A 20,048-nucleotide genomic window follows, 5' to 3' on the forward strand; every position below is an offset into this window, starting at 1 on the left:
ATGAGATTTGTTCCAACTTTCCCCTGCCAGAGCAGATCCAAAGACAAAAATGATCTGTTTTCCAGGCTTGGCTTTGTGCAGACTGGCTTTTTTAAGGAAACTGTCCCAGGAGGGAGAAATCTTCAGAGAACACCTTATCTCACTGCATTTCTGCCATCATGGGCTGAAATCTCCAGGGACTGGGGGAGGATGGAAAGTGAAATCAGTGCTTCCAGATCCAGCACGAGGATCCTAGGAGCAATTTGGCTTTCAAGCTCAAACCCCTCAATTAAACCTAACCTAGATTCTCCCACAGCCTAAACCGTAAACACTGCTCGGCCTGACTGTGGTTATTAATGAACCTCCTGGAGAAGAAATCAGGACAAAACTCCAGCAGTATCCATGGCATAAACAAAGCCAGCCCTGCCATGCAGGGTGCTGTCATGTTTTTGTAGCACTCACACACCGAGGGATTATTACATTTGCGTCCCAGAAATTGGGCTGAGATCCTGGCTCATGCTGCAGCTGCACGCAGGTAACGACAGGGGCTCTAATGACACATCAAAGGCTTTGCTAAGCTCCTGGTAACCATGAGAACGCAGCTGAAGAGGTTTGTTATCCCCTCAGCCCTGGCAGAGGGATGTTTAGCCTGATTCACGCTTCTTGCCATTGTGTTGGCGCAGTTCAAAGGACTTCCTGTGACTTTAAAAGAGGGAAAAAGCTCAGGTTCTGTCCTGGATGTCCCACTTTCAGTGCCATTGTGCCAGCAAAGTGAAGAGAAAATGTCGGAACCCAGGAAATTCCTCTGGCTGCCCTGGAGGACTCAAGACCCTTCCAAGGGTTTCAGAGACCTTGGCACAGAGCCCAAGACCTCTGTGCCTTTGATTTAGCCCTTGGAAAAAACAATTCCCAACCTTATATGAAGAGTTACAAGCCACAAAAGTTTAAGTAGAATGATAGTGAATTTATCACAGGGTGAAAAATAGATTTTTTGGGGTTTTTAGAATGGGGGGTCAGGAGGCGAGATGGAGGAATCTGGGTGTGTCCAGCCTTTCTCCTTTTTCTTGGCCTCCATCTTCTGCTGTGATGGTGGCAAATTTGGGTTGGTTTAGAGTAGAAGCTCACTGTCTAACATAGGTGATAGGTATTGGGAAGTTATGGTAAATAATGCACACGTAGTTTTTAGTATAAAAAGATAACACTGCCCCGAGGTGGTCAGAGTGCCTCTGTCTGACCTGCTGGACAGACCTTGGCAGGCCAGAGACAGAATGTTAGAGATAAGAAACAATAAACAACCTTGAGAACAAGACCAGAAGAGTTCTGACTCTTTCTTCAACTGCCAGGCTGGGAAAAGAGACTTTCTAACTCATCTTGGGGTCACTGGGACCAGCTGAAGTCCCAAGAAGAAAACATGAGGAGTTTGGGGTTTGGCTTCAAGACAGTTCTGCATAAGTTCTGCAGGTTCCTGGGACTGATGAGCCACAGGCTCTGACTGCTGGCTGATGATTTCTGGAAGCTTGGCTATTTTTTAGGTGCTCTTTAGGCTTTCTAAGGACTTTCCAGGGCTGCTGGATGTGAATAGCCCATCAGAGCAATGAAGCAAAACACAGTGGCTCTCTGGCCATCAGCTGCCTTGCACAGGATAAGGGGCAGAGATGAGAACTTCTGCAATAAACCCTTTGATCCAAATGCTGCAGAGGCTGTGGTAATTGTCTGGGAAGGGAGAGACATTCCTTGTGGTTTGACATTTCATGTGTTACCTGTGAACCTGCTGACCTGTGGCTGGCTGAAGCTGCTGAACCAGACTCTTCTCGCTGGAATGATGCAACTTTTTTCCTTTTTTTATTTAATTTCAGGAGACTTAAAAACTCCTTCAGTTGTAGGTGGAGGAGTGGCAGATTAGGTTGCTTTTCCAGTGGTTTGTTGATGGATTTCTTGTTTTATTGCTTGCTGGCTCAGCTAATAAAACAGTCTTTAGATTTAAATTGCAGCTGCTGCATTCCCACACATCGAGGGAGTCATCCAGCATCCATATAAAACTGTCTCCTTCCCTTGACAGCACTTGCTCTTGTTGGCCATGGCCTGGAGAAGGCAGGATTTGGCCAAGACCAGTCTCTGCTGCTGTCCTGCTCCCTTCTGAGGCTCTTTCAGGCTGCTCTAAATGGCCCAAACCCACCAGACGCACAATCTGCAGTCCTTGGGGTCATTCAACCTTATTCAGAGTGGCTGATGATTACAGCCAACACTTGCAGACAGGACAGTGGAAGGAAAAGATTTCCCTGGGTTTTTTGGGGTGGGTTCAGGATGCATCAGAAGGAGGGCACTGGTCAGACAAGAGGTCCTTTGGAAAAGCCAACTTTGGGAATTCCCAGCTAAGAGCCTTTTGAAATAATAAAGCAAGGAGTGAAGCAGATGAAAAAACAGGGAGGTAAAAAGGAAAATTCTGGTGTGGGCTGCTGAGGGAGGCTGGGGAAATGTCTCAACATTTCACTGACACAAGAGACAGTGACAAAACGAGAAGCAAAAAGTCCATTGCAGTTGGAAAAGACCCAGAAAGAATTGAAGACTGAGATCTATGAGAATATGCTTGACAAGCTTGCCAGCCAAGAGCTCCCCAAGTGGGTTTTGAGCTGGCTGAAGAGAACATCACAAAAGAAACAGAACAGGAAGAGCAAGGCAGTCAAGTACTCACCAAGCTGCCAGGTTTTTACACCTGTGCTTCTTTAAATCCATATTGGAAAAGAGAGGCATCAGAGCAAATGAGCAATTTGTTCATGGTGGCCTTTGAGTGTCCAGAAGAAAATAATTACAACACTGTGCTTGTAGGCTTGTGAAAATCCCTGTCAGTCTTCAGTGAGCCTTGACTGAAGTCTAAAGGTCAGGTCTTCCTCTCTTTCATGTAAAACAGGTGCATTCAGTGCAGTGTGAAGAACAGCTCACCGAGTCAGACAGAGTGATTTGTCTCCAGAAGTTGCTTTGGGCACACAGTGGTTCTTGCCTTGGCTAAGAAAGCCAGGATGGAGCCAGCTGTGAAGCAAGCAGGACGGGCAGCATCCCCTCCATGCCCTCTTTGCCAGGTTCTCACAGGACACAGGGTTTCCATGGGCAGGGGTTCAGGCAGGACTGGCACACCCACTGCAGGCCAGGCCCTTGGTCTCTGAATTGCCAGATGTTCCCAAAAACTGGGGGAACTGGGGGCTAATGCCCTGCTCTGAGTGCTGCAGGGCCTCCAGGGAGTTTGGGCCACCTGGCTCTGCCCCACCAAAGTTATGGCAACTCCTCTGCTCTCTCTCGTGAGGTTGCCAGCTTTCCTGAACCCTCTGGGAGCTGCAGGGGAGGCTGGATGTGGCTCTGAAGTCCCAGGGCCCCTTTCCTCACCGGGCAGAGCAGAACTCACAGGTGATGGGGTGTGGCATTCACATTGTCTGAAAAAATTCCTTTGCTCCTGGGAAGCTGAGAGGCGGCAGAGAAAAGGAAAGCAACTTTTATCTCATTTGCTTTTCCTGTGTTCTGCTCCTTTGGAATGTGTTTGGAGATTGTTTACCCACAGGTGATTGTTCCATTGCATTCTGCTGGGAGTTGTTTTCACTCATTGGCCAATCAGGGCCAAGCTGTGTCAGGGCTCTGGAGAGAGTCAGGAGTTTTCATTATTATCTTTTTAGCATTCTCTAAGTATCCTTTCTGTATTCTTTAGTACAGTATAGTATTCTTTAATGCAATACAGTGTAATAAAGTAATAAATTAGCCTTCTGAGACATGGAGTCAGATGCATTATTCTCTTCCTTTGTGAGGGCACCCTGCAAATACAGTAATGGGGAGGTTGCAGTGCAGCAGCTGGGCAGGGTTTGCTGCCTTGTCCCTGTGTGTGGCTGTCCCCTCTCACAGCAGCAGCTGCCACATGCAGCCACTGTCACTGCAGCTATGCCATCCCTGCCACCTCGCAGCCACTCTGCTTTGTTTCCTCCACAGGGGTTTTTACAGCAATTTGTGAAGGGTTTGGTTTTGTCCACTGAATTTAAAAAAAAAGTCCTCTTTTTTTAAAAAAATTTTTAATAGAAGCATTTAATGTTTGTCTGCCTAAAAGAAATAACCTTTATTTTTATTTTATTTCCTTTTGAAAAAAGAAAATTATTCTTTGCTTTTAGCAAACAAAACCCAAAGCCTTTATTTTTTCAGGGTTTATTTTGCATTTGACCAAGTCTCAGTATTTTCTGTGAAGAATAACCTAGCTGAACATTTTTCTAGCCAAAGGAAAACATCTCAATAGAAACTTCTCAACCTGAGATTTGCACAAGCCACCTTCAGTCTGTGCAGTTGCCCTTTCCATCCACATGTTGCTCCTGCCATGGTTTGTTTGCTGTTTTGCTGAGCCATCAGAAGTGATTCCTATATTTTTTTCCCTACAAATGGTTCCTTCAGAGAAGATTGTTTTAGACATCTCCTGGGAAGCTGTCTCTCCTGGCTCTCCTCCCTGGCTGCACTCTTTGCAGTACTCCAGGAAGGAACACCAGCTCCCTTTTTTAGAGCCCTTTATCATGGACCCTTTTATGCCTGGCCCCATATTCTGCAGCTTTTTATGCTTTTTTATGGCTGTGCCTCCCTCACAAAGCTGCTTCCTGACGAGGTATCCTACTGGGATTTGTGGGATTTGGAAAGCACAGGTTGTCCTGCACACCCCCAGGTATCCTACTGGGATTTGTGGGATTTAGAAAGCACAGGTTGTCCTGCACACCCCCAGGCTGTTCCAGCTCCTCACCTGCCTGCAGCATCCTCCACAGTGGAGGGAGGAGCCAGGGGAGGTGGGATGAGATGTCCCACATGGACAGGGGGTGTTGTGCCCTGGTGGCTCCATGGATCTGGACTTTGAACCATCTGCCAGCCCTCAGCTCCTTCCAGAGCACCAGGCCTGTTCCCTGGGAGCCCCTGGAGCCCTCCCCTCTGCCTGCCAGTGGGGTCCATGAGGTGTCCCCTGGCCCCAGGAGGGTGGGACTTTTGGGGTCCCCCATCATGGGAAGGAAAGATGAATCTGACTCCATGTTCTTAGAAGGCATATTATATTATATTATATTATATTATATTATATTATATTATATTATATTATATTATATTATATTATATTATATTATATTATATTATATTATATTATATTATATTATATTATATTACATTACATTACATTACATTACATTACATTACATTACATCATATCATATCATATTATATTACATTACATTACATCATATCATATCATATCATATATGCTATACTAAAACTATACTAAAGAATAGAGAAAGGATACTTACAGAAGACTTGAAACAAGAATGATAATGAAAAACTCGTGACTCTCCTCAGAGTCTGATACAGCTGAACAGGGATTGGTCATTAAGTTAAAACAATTTACATGAAACCAATCAAACAATCGCCTGTTGGATAAACAATCTCCAAACACATTCCAAAGCAGCAAAACACAAGAGAAGCAAATGAGATAATATTGTTTTCCTTTTTCTCTGAGTCTTCTCAGCTTCCCAGGAGAAGAATCCTGGGCAAGGGGATGTTTCAGAAAACATGATGGTGACTCAGGAGCTCTGCTGACAGCTCATAAGCACCCAGGACTCCTGGGCTCTGGCACATTTCCCCCTTGCACTCCGTGGGTGAAGATGAACTTGGTCAACAGGGTTGAGTTCACACCATGGAAGAGCTGCCAGATGTGTGTCCTTCTGTCCTCTCCACAGCTGGGGGCCTTCTGCCCCGAGGCTGGCGAGCACCTGGAGCCTTTGCCAGTGCTGCTGGCTACAGGAGGCTGTGCAGAAGGGCCAGCCTGATCTGAGCAGCCCCTGTGCTTTGTCCTGCAGGCTGACCATCCACGCCGAGTGCCCCATGCACCTGGAGGACTTCCCCATGGACGTGCACGCCTGCCCCCTGAAATTTGGGAGCTGTAAGTACCCCCAGCACCTCTGCAAAGAGGGGCTACAGGGCTGGAGAGCAGTCCTTGGTGTGGCTGGTGTCACACAGGGTTTTAGTAACAGTAATATTCATTTTTGCTGATGATAATGTGACCAAATTGTTTTTTCTGGTGCCTCATACATGCAATTCATCACTGAGTGAGTCTGTGCTCAATTCAGGCTGACAGGGTGGGTTAGACACCCTTGGTTTTGCTGTAAATTTATTTAGAAAGTAGCCAGGTGGGAATCAGTCCCTTCTCCCAGGTAAAAAGGGACAGGATGAAAGCAAATGACCTCAAGTTGTGCCAAGGGATGTTTAGTTTGAATATTACAAAAAATTTCTTCACTGTAAGGGTGGTCAAGCATTGGAACAGGCAGCTGAGGGACGTGGTGGAGTCACCATCCCTCAAAGTGTTCAAAAAATGTGTATTTTGGGCACCTGGGGACATGGTTTTGGCAGTGCTGAACTTAATAATCTTAGAGGTCTTTTCTAACATTAATGATTCTATGATTATAAATCTGAGTTGTGCTTTTCCTTCATCACATGGGCATGCTGGGAAGACAGATTTGGGACAGCAGTGGTGTCCCATCCTGCCAGCCTGAGCACCTGGTTCCTCTGGCTCCATGCCCCAGTGGAGCTCACAAACCCCCTGCCCCTCTTCAGTCTGCAGGCAGGCTGCTCTCAGGTGGGAGGCTTGGGAACTCTGGGAATCTCAGCCCCAGCAGCCAAGGGTCCTGGTTTAGGGAAGATTTGCAGGCTGCTGGTGAGTTGAAAGCTGCTCCCAGACTTGCATCTGCTCAGCTGCTTGGGCATCCCATAGAATCCCCTTATCTCTCCCATAAGCAAGTTAAATTTCATTTGGTTTTGTTCCTAAAGTGAGTGGGAGCCAAACCCCAGGACCCTGGTTCACCATGATGTGAAAATAAACATCCTAGTCTGGCTCTGCCTGGGCTCTTTCTCAGGTCCAGTGAACTGAGCACCCCTTTTAGTCTGTATTTGTGTTAGATGAGAGAGTTTCCCACCTCCAGCTGAGGAATGAGCCCACACCAGTAACCCCCAGAGAATCCCCAGCCTTCCCAAAGTGACACTTCCTTCCTGTAGCCATTTGGGAGCTAACTGAGGACAAAGTTGAAAAGTTTGATTGGCAGGAGAGGAAATCATATTTATCATGGGCATCTGCTCTTCTGCCTCATGACAAAGTGTACCCATGAAAGTGGATTATTCAGAACTACTGAAATAAAGCTATTTCTTAGGCAGCACCTAATTAAATGTAGAACTCATTGCCACAAGACATCACTAAGGCCTTAGAGAAGGATGAATTATTAATGTTAATTGACCTTGGATATCAAATCTCATACCTCAGGCCTAAACTCTGGGATTATTACAAGACTTGCAGGAAGGCAGATTACTGCACATCTAATTGCTTATAATGTTTCTTGGTGAGGGAAAGAGATTAATGTGTGTGTTTCTGCTGGAACACCCTCTGGGTTTATTTTTTTTACTGATTTGACCTCTGAATGATGAGAGTTTTGAGACAAGGAGCTCAGAAAGCTGCCCCTGGTTAACATTAATGTGGCTTTTTCTAAAGCACTCACAGAGCATCAGAGCTCACCTCTCCTGTGCTGGAGTGGGATTAAACCAGTGTTTTCACTAAAAAGCCATTGACAGCTGGAAGCTGCTCATTTTCAAGAAGCCTAAAGTGGGTCAGATTTGCAATTAGAAGGACAATGCCAGTGCCAGACCCTGCCCAAAGGAGGCTGAGTTTGCCTCACAGACCCTTTCCTGCTGATCCCCACCAGTGATCAGCAGTGCCCTGCTGTCCCTGGGCCACCAGGGCAGCCCCCTGAGGGGGCAAGGCAGGGAATTTGCAGGAGAATTAAGGGCATCAGGCATTCCAGAGAGCTTCAGCTACCCACCTGCAGCATCCCTTGGGCCAGGTGCAGTGAAGGGATGGCTCTGCCCATCCCCTGCTCCCTGAAGATAAATGTGCACAGCAGAGAGCTGTTCCTAAGCCATCACAGGGCACTGGTACAGCAGCTATCTGAGACTAGGGGAGCAGGAGATGCTGCTGAATTTACCAGCTCCCCTAAATGTCCACGAGCTGTCCCTGTTTGGATTGGATTTTGCATTGCAAACGAGGCATTGAGCTGAACCAAAGCAGCTGCCTGGCATTAAATGTGTTCCAAACATCCACACCATGCCTGGGTGACATCAGAGACCCTTCTGTCCCAGACAACTAGACTGCTAGGAGGTATTTTCCCCCATAATGCCCAAAATTCCTGTCCATACCAACTATATATACATACATATACTTGGTATGGACAGGAATTGTGTGTGTGTGTGTATATATATATATATATATATATATATATATATATATATATATATGTAATGTACAGACAACTGAATTATCAGGAATGCTGGTAATGAAACTGTGGGCAAGCTCCTTTTCTAGGCTGGGAGTGGCAGGAGCTGGACTGGGACTGTAGAGCAGGAGGTGTTGTCCCTCAGGTGGAAGGAGGTGTTGTCCCTCAGGTGTTGTCCCTCAGCAGTGGCAGAGTTGCACAAAGCTCTGAAGGAGGGCGGAGGGCTCCAGAAGCATGTGGAGGGCTGGAAAAGCAGAGTGAGAGGTGCCAGCCTGCACCAGAAGAGCTTAGGCAGCACTCTGGCCTGCTGAGAAACCTTGGCTGATCACCAAAACCTCTCCTAAGGCTTTGCACAGCCCTGCTTAACGTGGAGCAGGTTTGCCAAAACCCAGAGTGCAGCAAGAACAAGTGGTTGCTTTGGAAAGATCACAGAAATGTGTTTTTCTCAGGATACAAGCTTCCACAGAGCAGGAGCTGAGATGTTTCTCCAGTAGATTGACACATTGCTTGACCTGACCACAGCCAAAGAATTCCTTCAGGTCTTCACCAGGAGAAGGTGGTGGGTAAAAATGAACTGAAGGCTTGGTTTAGTGAACTTGGTTCTTGCTTAAAAAGCTGGTGCAAACTTGGTATGGACAAGAACTTTGGGCATTATGGGGAGAAATAGCTCCCAGCAGTCTGGAGAGACTCAATTTTTGGATAACCATAGGACTGGAAAAGCCAAGAGCACTCTTGGCAGGGGGGCTTGGTCACAAACACAGGGAAAATGCTGCAGACAGGTAGAGATGTTATAAAAAAAGGCCTTATAAAACATGGTTTAGGCCCTGCTTCTCTAGCTAAACTAGCAGTAGATTGTAAGTTCCCAGAAGGAAAAATCAGAAGAATGAAGGCAGTCAACACAACAACCTGTTCTAGTAAGAAAAATAAGTTTGCACCTTCATAACCAATAAATCTGTCCCATGAGAATCAGTGAAGAAAATATGTAAACAACCCAAGAATAGAGAGATTTGAAGGAAAGGTAAAATGCCAGTTATTAACCAATGAACTGAGTGGCAAGAGAACTACTAGCCAGTTAGGGTTGAATACAAGGTCTGCAAAGACAATATAGAAATGAGTTCTGTGAATAAAGAAGGGGCTTTTCCTGCATGAAGAAATTGAGTCCTGGCTGCTCATTAATGCAACAGGAAAAAGCATTTAGGTGTGAGAGAACACCAACTCCAAATCTCAGAGTCTTGGAGAGAGCTGCCTTTGAGTGAGAGTAAAAACTTTGGACTTTTTAACCTAAAATTTAGCCCCATTTGCATTCGGCCTTTGCTGCCAGCTGCTGCCAGCAGGACTTTCCCTGTCCCTGGCATGGCAGGGCTGTGCTGTCCTGCTGCCCCAGCATCCTGCTGGCCTGGATGTTGTCCCTGTTGGAGGCAGCCCTTGCAGAGTCAGCACGTCACAGGGACAGCCTGTCTGTCAGTGACAGAGCTCTGCCCCTCTGCAGCTCCCTTCCAAAAAGCCCAGCTCACTCCTGCTCCTTTGATTTAACAGTTGTTGATCTGCCTTGGTCTCTGGCCATGCTTGGCTGTGCTCAGCCATGTGGCTCTGAGAGATGCGCAGCAAAATTCATTTGGCTACAGGCTAATTTTGGTATATTTGAGGTCAGGCAGAAGCACAGACCTCCTTGTTCTCCCTCCTCTGCAGATGCCTACACAAAGACAGAGGTGATCTACACCTGGACCCTGGGGAAGGATAAATCTGTGGAAGTAGCCAAGGGTGGATCTCGCCTGAACCAGTATGACCTGCTGGGCCATGTGGTTGGCACGGAGATGGTTCGATCCAGCACAGGTATTTGTGGGACCACCATGGGCTCAGCTCCTCCTGCCATGAGATGGGCTTGGAATGCCACGATTTGGGATCATTATAGAGGCAGTCCAGGAGCACAGCACTTCCTAAGGCAGGAGGATACGGTTGGTGATATCTTCAGCAGTCACCAAGGGGCATGAGGAGGTTGTTTTTGCAGTGGTTTCCACTGGAAGAGTCTTATTGCCCACAGTCTTGAGGAGAACTGATCTCAAGCATCTAAAAATAATCTGCTGTGTGGAAAATTTGCCCCACGTTGTCCAGCTGGTTTGTGCTGCTGAGGGTTCATTTGTCTTGGATTCCTTTCCAGCCCCTCAGGAAAGCACTGCAGACAGGGGAGGCGAAGGCAACATAATGTTCAGTGTGGTTTTCACTGCATCTGCTTGCACAAATATTATCATAACTAATAGAAGATTATCCCAAACAAATGTTTCCTCTGATTAATGACCAATATTAATCATCTTTCTCTCCCATCTGCTGCTCCTCCCTTCCCCTCTGAATCCAGGTACTGATAGCTTCTGTTACCTCATGTGTGTCTCTCATAATTCTTCTTTTTTTCCCTTTTATTTTTCCCTCTGTATGCACCAGTAGTTCTCTCATTTGAGGATATTTCCTCTCTGGTGCACTTGATTTTAATAGTGTCTGTCTGTAACAACTCATTTCACCTCCCTTGGGGAAATGTGGGGAGCCCAGGGAACTAAATGTCATAATATCTGGCCCATCTCTCTACTTAAGTTGTAGTAAAATGTACAGATGAATAACCTGGAGTGGTGAGAAAGCTGCTAAAGGCTCCTGTGTGTAATGATTTAGCAGAGCCACACTCACAAAGTAAAGGCACAGCGATCCAAGAAATTACCCAAAGCTTTGGGGGGAAGAATAGGATGTTGAGGGAGAATAGGGACAGCTTCCTCTTCAGTTAACAGGTGGGACCTTTAACAACAGAACTCGCCTGGATTTCTGAGATGGTTACAGTGAGGGAAGGTGGGATATTTTCAGGATTGTCAGAGAAAATAAAACCCTATGTCCTGCAATCCTATTAAAGCACAGTTAGGGTGTCTCCAGGCTTAGGGGATCTTACCCACAGCATGGCTCCCTGGGATGGGAGCAGCATCAGGAGAGACCCCCAGGGGCCCCTTGTGCCTGGGGCAAAGCAGTGAAAGATTTTATTGCCCACCTGTTGACACTAGCTCACCTTTGTCCCACACTTATTTTGTAGCTAACTGTAGAAGACTCAGAGGTGTTTTGAAAGCCCAGAAGTGATGTGAGAGCCCCCTGGGCTGTGCTGGGGCACACACCTGGCACGTGTGTGCCTGCTGCACCCCTGCACCTGGTGAGACCCCATCTTGAATGCTGTGTTCAGCTCTGGAAGGATGTTGAGATGTTTGAGGTGACCTTATTGCTCTCTACACCTTCCTGAAGGGAGGCTGTAGCCAGGTGGGGTCGGTCACTTCCACCAGGCAACACTGACAGAACCAGAGGACACAGTCTCCAGCTACCTCAGGGAAGGTACAGGTTGGATATTAGGAAGAAATTTTCACCAAAAGAATAATAAAGCACTGGAATGCTCTTCCCAGGAAGGTGGTGGAATCACCATCTCTGGATGTGTTTAAAAAAGACTGGCCATGGCACTTGGTGCTATGGTCTAGTTGAGGTGTTAGGGCATGGGTTGGACTGGATGATCTTAGAGGTCTCTTCCAGCCTCACTATTCTGTGATTCTGTGATTCTGCACCCCTCCTTCCCACCAAAATCCCACTGAAAAACTGAGAGTTTGTCCAGGGTGGATCTCTGGAGTGGCTGGGCTGGCCCAGCATCCCTCCCTGGCTGTCTCTGCAGGGGAATACGTCGTCATGACCACGCACTTCCACCTCAAGAGGAAGATTGGGTACTTTGTGATCCAGACCTACCTGCCCTGCATCATGACTGTCATCCTGTCCCAGGTCTCCTTCTGGCTCAACAGGGAGTCTGTCCCTGCCCGCACGGTTTTTGGTGAGTCTGGGAGCACCGGGCTTCTCCTCAGCATGGGGTGTTGGGGAAGATGAAAGAGGAAAGCCTTATGAATATGATTGCCTGGCAAAAGATTTTGAGAATCTGGAAGCTATAAGCAAGATTGAAATGAAAGCAGCTTTGAGATTCCTCAGTTACTGAACACCTGGAAAACAATGGTGTGGCCAGCTGAAGGTAATGCCCTTTGATGGAACAACACCCTGTGCTTGCAGACAGCTCCAAGGGGCAGAGCAGACCCTGCTGGCTTGGCAGAAGGGCCCAAAGAGGAGTTTTTAGGGTTTCAAATGTAACACAGTGTGGTAATGTAATGATTCTTATAGGCTGTATGTAAATGCTGTAGGATTTGTATCTTGTGTTAGTGAGAATTAGAATATTCAACAGAGAAGAAGATTTATGGTATTGGAATGGGAACTTCTCTCTCTTTTATTCTTTTGCTCTCTCTCATCCTCTTTACCACGCTCTTGCCTTCTTTCTCTTTACCCCTCTCTTTACCTCTCTCTCCCTCTTTGGGGCTGCTCTGAGCTGTGGCTGGCAGCTCCCAGCAGGGCCCTGCACCCAGGCCCTTGGCAATAACCCACAAGTTCAAAGAGCTGGTTCAGAGATCTCTGTCTCTGTCTGTCTGACCATCCCACCCCCTGCCACTCCTACAATGGGGAGAAAGGGAAATAGGAAGGGGAATGCACTGAGCATCAGGGCTGCTCTGTGCCAGGCCCTGACCAGCATTTCCAAGCTGCTGGCCATTCCCCAGCACAGCTTTCAGTGCCTTCCCAGTGAGCCTGTTCCCCCCCCAAATCACTGCAAAAATACTCCTGGCCATGGCTCTGCTACAAGCCCAGCCATAAATATTAACAGTAATCAAGGTATTGATCATCTAATTATGTGCATTTGGCTGTGTCTGCTTATCTGTGCTGGCTCTGGAGCAGAGCAGAGGATAGGGACACGGGGAGGCATTAAAGCCCTACCTTTGAAATTGCTAATGTGCCCCTGGTCACAGCTCCACATAACAAGTTCCTGGGCTGAGGCAGCATAACTGCATGGTGAATATAGTGTTATTATTTCCTTCAGCTGCTTTCAGATCCTCTCACCCTAGCAAAGTGCCAGGCTGGCACTGCACATATATTAATAGCTTTTACAAGCATTTAATAACAGAATTGCTTTGTGATTTCCTGTCAGGACCTTTAGTTCAGGTTCTACACAGGCATGCTCCCAGAGCAGGTGTGATGCTGCAGGACTGTATATCCTGGATGTAACACTGCCCAGCAGATTCCATTTAACAGAGAGGATATTGAACAAAAGTCCCCAAGCAGAAGGGGATATGTGGTATCATATGTGATTCCCTCCTGTGTTACCCTGAGAATTGCAGTGAATAAGTTTCCTCAAGCAGCAGCTCAGATCGAGCAGGCAAGAGCTGACTGATAAATTAAAACCTACCTGTGTGACAAATGTCTTTGCTCCCAAATTGCCTTGCTTTCCTATTTAGAAAATAATGAGAACTCAAATTGTTTATTCCTTTTTTTTTCCTGCCCCTCAGAAAGTATTGTCAACAATATTGAATTGAAACTCTTAAATTACCAGGAGTATGGCTTAAGGGAACAGAAAATTAGTCAATATTTTTATAATGTTTTTAATGCATTTTTAATTGAAAAGCACATTATTGGGGAAATGGATGGTAATGGTTGTTTGCTTTAATGAAAAAAGCTTTAAAAGACATTTTGCAACAGATCATTTGTTTAAGATAAATCATTGTGACATTTATTCTGGCAACTTGGGCTGCTGACAGCAGGACCCAGGATCCCAGGTGTCCATCCATGCAGGTCACAAGACAGTATTTCTAAAACCCTGAGAGCTGTGTTGGATGAGTGGCCAGTTTCTGATCCTCCCTGAGGTTCACGACTCTCTAGCTGTTCTTTACACTGTTATTTTATTATTTTTATTTTGTTGCAAAAGCAACTAGAGGCTTCTCCGTGACACATTCTACATGAGCTGGGTGTAGCATCCTGCACCTCACCCTGCCAGCAGGTGAGGAATGCAGTGCAGTGCCTCCCTGTGAGCCAGGACTGTTATGGAAAGCAGAGGTCTAGTCACTGCAGTTTGGGAAAGATTATGAAGGTTATCTTCATCCTAACGAAGATGTTTGCCATTGATTGTTCTCAAAACTGAACCAGAATAATTCCCTGAGCCACCTGAAGTTGGCCCTGATTTGAGCAGGGGTTGGACAAACTGTGCCCAGAGCAGCTGTGGCTGTCCCATCCCTGGAAGTGTGCAGGACCAGGCTGGAGGGGACTTTGAGCCACCTGGGATAGTGAAAAGCATCCCTGCTTGTGGCAGGGGTGGAACCAGGTGCTCTCTAAGGTCCTTTCCAGCCCAGGCTATTGTAAATCAAAGGCGACTCCAACAAAAGGGAGAGAGAATGATGCATCTGACTCCATCATCAGAGGGCTAATTAATTACTTTATTATACTAAACTATGTACATTATATCTAAACTGAATCTGCCATGCACTCACTCTTGCTCACAACTGCACAGAACTGCACTCATCTCTGATTCTCTCTGTCCTGTAACAGTCTGACACACACACGCTTCTAGGCCCTGATAGGCCAAGGGAACAAAACATCCTCACTTTGGGTAAACAATCTCCAGATTGCATTCTACTTTAGCACAACACAGGCACAGCAAGCCAGACAAGAACTGTGTTTTCCTTCTTCTCTGCTAGTCTCACAGCTTCTCTCTGTTCAGAGGGCGTGTGAATACCACACCAGGCCATCCTGTGATTTTTAGGCTCTATGAACCCTGCTCAGTTATTCTCTCAGTTGCACTAAGGACTAGTTCTGGGCAATCCTCCCCTAACTACAGCGGGAGGGAGGAGCTGGCTCCTACTTTCCCATGAAGGGAGCGGCAGCAGTTTTGGGAGAAACAGGTACCAGTGCACGATCTCACCCCCGTGATCTCACCCCTGTGCCCTGCTGTGCCCCCCCAGGTGTCACCACGGTGCTCACCATGACCACACTAAGCATCAGCGCTAGAAACTCCTTGCCCAAGGTGGCGTACGCGACGGCCATGGACTGGTTCATAGCCGTCTGTTACGCCTTCGTGTTTTCTGCGCTGATCGAGTTCGCCACCGTCAACTACTTCACCAAGCGCAGCTGGGCCTGGGATGGCAAGAAGGTGCTGGAGGCCCAGGAGATGAAGGTCAGCCAAGGCTGGGGGAGGGGGTGGGGAAGAAGCGCTGCCCGAGGGAGCCGTGCCAGGCACAGCAGTGGGTAACGTGCAGCCCCGCAGCACTCGGGGGCTGGATGGTACTCACTGCCTGCCCAGCCCAGCTCCTGACTGCAGCGGTTCTTGAGGGCTGGGAGGAATGGCCTGGGGCTGGTCAGGGTGCTGAGCTGGAGGGGAACACCCAGGCATGGCTGCTGGCTCTTCCCTCTGTCCTCTGTATGGCTGTTTGCCAGGGGAACATCCGTGCTTTGGGTTTGCTCAGCTGGTGGTCGTGTGTCGCCTTCCTTTCCTTTCCAACCCCATCCCAAACCCCAACCCAACCCTCCCAAACCAATGAACCAACCCAGCCCTCCAACCCCATTCCTTGTTGCTAGCATGCCAAAAAACCCAAACATGCTGCAGGACACCCACTGAGCCCTGTTCCCTGGCCAGCTCTAACACTGGTGCCATTGCCCACAGCTGCCAGCAGCTGCTGCTCTGTGAGCTGGGCACAGAGGGTGGGTGGGAAGCCAGCAATCCCAAATGCCAACTGGCAGCAGATTAATGCCTGGCATCACCCACGTTTCCTCCCCCCAACTCGGGATCAGCCTCTCTGGCAGCTTCATCCTGACAGGCTCTGCTGCCCCTGCTCGTGCCCCCCTCCCTCTGAACTGATTTAATCTTGGCTGCGCAGAGAAATCGCTTACTGTAGCATGCTGCTCCTTGTTTATATTTATTGAATCAATTTGAAAATCAGCTTTGTCCTTGTTCTTGGTTCTGGAGCCTTTATATTTTTCTCCTTTGCATTTTAATGTGTTGTTGGAAATTGTTGTGGGGCTGTATGTTAAACACCTGACAGAACTGCAGCAACTTCTGGGAAGACAGCAGCCAGTCATCTCTCTGCTGTGGAGGTCAAAGAAGGTGAACAGAGCCATCAGTGGGTGCTGGATGCCTCTCTCTTGTCTTTCTTGGACTCTGTCTATCTGTTTGCTTTTGCAGCTGTGGTCTGAGCAATAGATTCATGGCAGAAAGCGTCCAGAGGGGGTCAGGGGATGGCCTTCCACTTCCACCACGAGCAGTGATGCCAACCTGGCCTCTAGAGATGAGAGAAGCCTTTCCTGAGTGATTGGCATGAGTGAAGAGGCAGGACAGGTCCTCAAAGCTGTGGTGTCCCTTTCAGGGATGGGCAAATCAGCACAAAGTCAGGATTCACACAGCCTTGGGCAATTATGTGAACTGGGTGGAAAAAGCAGTCAAGGCTCAAAAGCTGCAGTTTATCTTAGAAGCAGCGTGTTCCTCAATTTATTCACTGACCCAGCACCACAAGACTAACAGTGCTGAAACAATAGGCTAAGAGCACGCAGAATGTTCCTGCACATGATAATCAAACAGGAAAACAAAGCAGGACCAGGAATGTTTCAGAGGGGGAGCTCTCCATGCCTTTGCTGCAATCGGTATCAGCCTGGAGAATCAGGAAGGGCTCCAAATTTGAGGATGCTTTTTCAAGCTATCTCTGATCTTTACTGAAGAAGCAAACTCACTCCCAGTCTCTGCAGCTCAGGAGAGCTCCCTGAAGAGTGATGGGCTTTCAGGGAGCTTAGGAATACGATGTGTCAACATGTTTGCTTTTCATCTTTATTCCAATGAGTATTTCCAAGCAGTGAATTTGCTACGCAATGGAGGTGCCTCATTGGCTCAGTTTCAGCCTTTAATTAGCTCCTCTTGAAACAATTGACAAGCCAGGTGGTTGAAACCACAAAAGGAAGAAGAGGCAGAAGAGTAACTACTGGCATTTTAAAGTGTTTGTATCAAGGGTAAAACTGCCAGTGAGAAGCCCAGGCTGAGCCCTGGTTTCTGGAGATCCTTCTCCCCAGCCAAAAGCCATGTTCTTTATTGGTGTGATGGCAAGGATCCTCACTCCAGGTTTGATTGCATGAGCATGAAAAAAAATCACTGTAGGCAGCAGCAATGCTTCCCATCCCACTCGGACACAATCAGTACTGTGGAAAAGCTGCTGGTTGCTGACAGACACCCCAAGTGTATTTATTCATTTTTTTCTCCCCCTCAGCCAAACCACTGGTTTAGATGGGAAAACCTGGTGTGTTTTCAGATAGAATCTAAAATGCTGGGCTGATCTTGGTGAGTTGCTGGTCTCTGCATCATAAAATCATGGTGGTGTTCTGGCTGTAGCCACAGCTGGTTCTAGCTGGGAGCTACTCTGCACATTCTCTGCAGCTCTCCAATGAAAAGCAGCAGATATCACCATGGATGTCACTAAAAACTCCCTTTAGCCTGCACTCTGATAAGGTTTGACCAATGTTTCTTGGACCCAAAGATTTTTCAAGCCTTTCCATCAGTAATTGCTAATTGTAGATGAAAAGTTTATTTTCTTCTTGTCTGGTAGAGTGGCTGCAACCAGCCTAGAGCTGCTGATCAAATTGAAGAGAGGTATTTGGGTCCAAATACTTTTTAGGAAAGGAAAGGTGACTTTTAAAAACAAAACATCATCAGGAGGAAGGTGTGAGATGGCCGAGAGGTGTGAGATGAGTGAGAGGCCAAAGAGATTGAAAGGCAGGTGAGTTCAGTAGCCAGCAAAGCTCCCGACCTCCATCATCCTCAAAAGACCTTGTAAAAAGGATCCACTTCAGGACAGAAGGGCTGTGCCTGGACAGAGAGACCCATCCACCATCCCAGCCACAAGCATGGCCACCTCAAGGTGATTTCTGCAGTGGCTGTGACAGTGAGGATCCAAAGAGAGAACAAGCAACGGTGACTTTGCTGCTGGGAAACTGCAAGGATGACATTTACCAGTGAGTTTAGCACAGAAAGTGTTGTCTGTTCCTCAGGATGGAAGATGCTTTGGATTCTTGGAAGACACTTAAACCCACTTCTGCCTGCAATGCCACGTCTGTGAATAAAAGCTGATCTAGCTCTGTATCTGTGCCTGAATGGCACTACCCTGAAATTCTGGGTGTCAAGAAGCAACAAAACCAGTACAAGTAGCTGCAGTCAGATACATAAAAGCAGAATATGCTTTGGATAGAGCAATAATCCTGGATCTCTATTTTTGTCATAAGACAATAGTTCTTCAGTGCATGGTGAGGTTAGGTCTGGCCTTTTAATGTACTTTTTACTAACAAAAACATGCATGAGGTGCCTTTTCTACTGGCTGGGTAAAGCCTGACTTTTTGTGCAACCCACTCAATTCTCAACTTTACCCTTTGATCCAGCTCCCCTGGGAATAATTTTTCTTTTTCCTTTGTTTCTTTCCATTTGTGGCATCTTTGTTCCATCCTAGAGGAACAAGAACCTTGACAGGCCACCATTTTCAACCAGGTTGAAGTCTTCAAGGCTCAGGATGGTTCAGATCCTTCTCCTTTTTGCCTGCCTCACTATGGTCAATGTTTTTGCTGGGATTTCCCCTGCTGGTCATGCTCTGCAGCCCATGTGTCCTTTGTTCTTGGCACTTGCAATCTCCATGATTTCCATGAGGATCCCAGAGGTCTTTTCCAACCTAATGAATTCTGTGATAGCACTGCCAGTGATTTATGTCCTCAGCACCTTCAGCACAGTCCATGAATCATTCTTCAGCAGCATTTCCCCCTCTTTTCTCTCATCACTGTGTGGTGTGTTGGGCTGATCATTTAATCCATCCAACCTCTTTGGTGATCCAGGGAGTGTAAGATCACTGGGACCAGTCCCATATAATCTGAATTGTCAAGTCTCTGGCAGGCTGCAGGAGGAACTTTGGCTTGGTGTGGGGAAGGAGTGATACCTTTGCTGCAACAGCAACAGCAGCTGCTGGGCTGAGTTATGGGATACAGCTATGCCAGAGACTGGAGCTGCTTGGGGCTCATTAAAGTGACTTTTCTCTAGAATGACAAGTGGCAAATACTTGGATTTCCCGAGTTCTGCAGATACTGAGTTGCCTGTCAGAGTCATGGTGCTTCCAATCCAGATTTTCTCCTGCCAAGGAGCAGGTACAGAGAAATAAATCTCAAGCAAACCAGAGACAGAAGCAGTAGTTCCCATAATTTAGGTGTTCTGTTGTTAGTTCCTCAGCAGAGAGGCTTGAAGACAAGAATGTTTAGCAAAAACCACTGTTATTTTCCAGTGTGTGTGTTGTTGAACAACTTGTCAGACTGCTGCACTATCTAGGGAACAGATTTATCTCTACACCACCTTCTACAGCTTTTCCCTCAGGAGACCAGCACAAGGACATCTTCGTGCAGCAATTCAGTCTCCCTGGGCCTCAGTGGGGCCATAAGTGCAGGAAGTGCTTTGCAAAATAGAGGTTTTAAAGAGGACAAGTTCTCAAAGCAAATGTGGGGGTTCCTCCTGTTTATCCACTCTCTCCTGCTTCAGGAGGATGTGGAATTCCTCACAGATGAAGGTGCAGGGTGAAGGCTGGGAGCTACTTTGCAGCTGACAGCAACAAACACATTTTGCTTTGTTTGAGTGTCAAAACCTTGCCTGAAAAACTCATTTATAAAGCCCAGCAACCAGGCTGAACCATTTCTCTGACATCTCAGGGGCAGAACAATGGAGAGCACATGCATGCCTTGGGCTAGGCAGTGTGGGTGTTCTGGGTGCTCCCAGCTCTGAGCAGGGTGAGGACTCCATGGGCAGCTGGGAAAAGGCCCTGGCTGAAGGTTCCCAAGCCTGAACATCCTGATCTGAGGTCCAGGGGAGCCCAAATTAATGCTTGGGGT

General features: G+C 47.3%; 1 protein-coding gene across 1 annotated transcript in view; it reads left to right on the forward strand.

The window, feature by feature from the left end:
* Nucleotides 1-20,048, forward strand: part of LOC132333830 (gamma-aminobutyric acid receptor subunit alpha-3-like) — a 68,431-nt gene that overhangs the window by 40,565 nt on the left and 7,818 nt on the right. The window contains exons 5-8 of the mRNA XM_059859310.1: nucleotides 5,832-5,914; nucleotides 9,978-10,121; nucleotides 11,971-12,123; nucleotides 15,119-15,330. Coding sequence (XP_059715293.1) covers nucleotides 5,832-5,914; nucleotides 9,978-10,121; nucleotides 11,971-12,123; nucleotides 15,119-15,330 — 592 coding nt within the window. The remainder of the gene's footprint in view (nucleotides 1-5,831; nucleotides 5,915-9,977; nucleotides 10,122-11,970; nucleotides 12,124-15,118; nucleotides 15,331-20,048) is intronic.

This window comes from Haemorhous mexicanus, chromosome 14 (assembly GCF_027477595.1).
Source record: "Haemorhous mexicanus isolate bHaeMex1 chromosome 14, bHaeMex1.pri, whole genome shotgun sequence".
NCBI classification, from domain to species: domain Eukaryota; kingdom Metazoa; phylum Chordata; class Aves; order Passeriformes; family Fringillidae; genus Haemorhous; species Haemorhous mexicanus.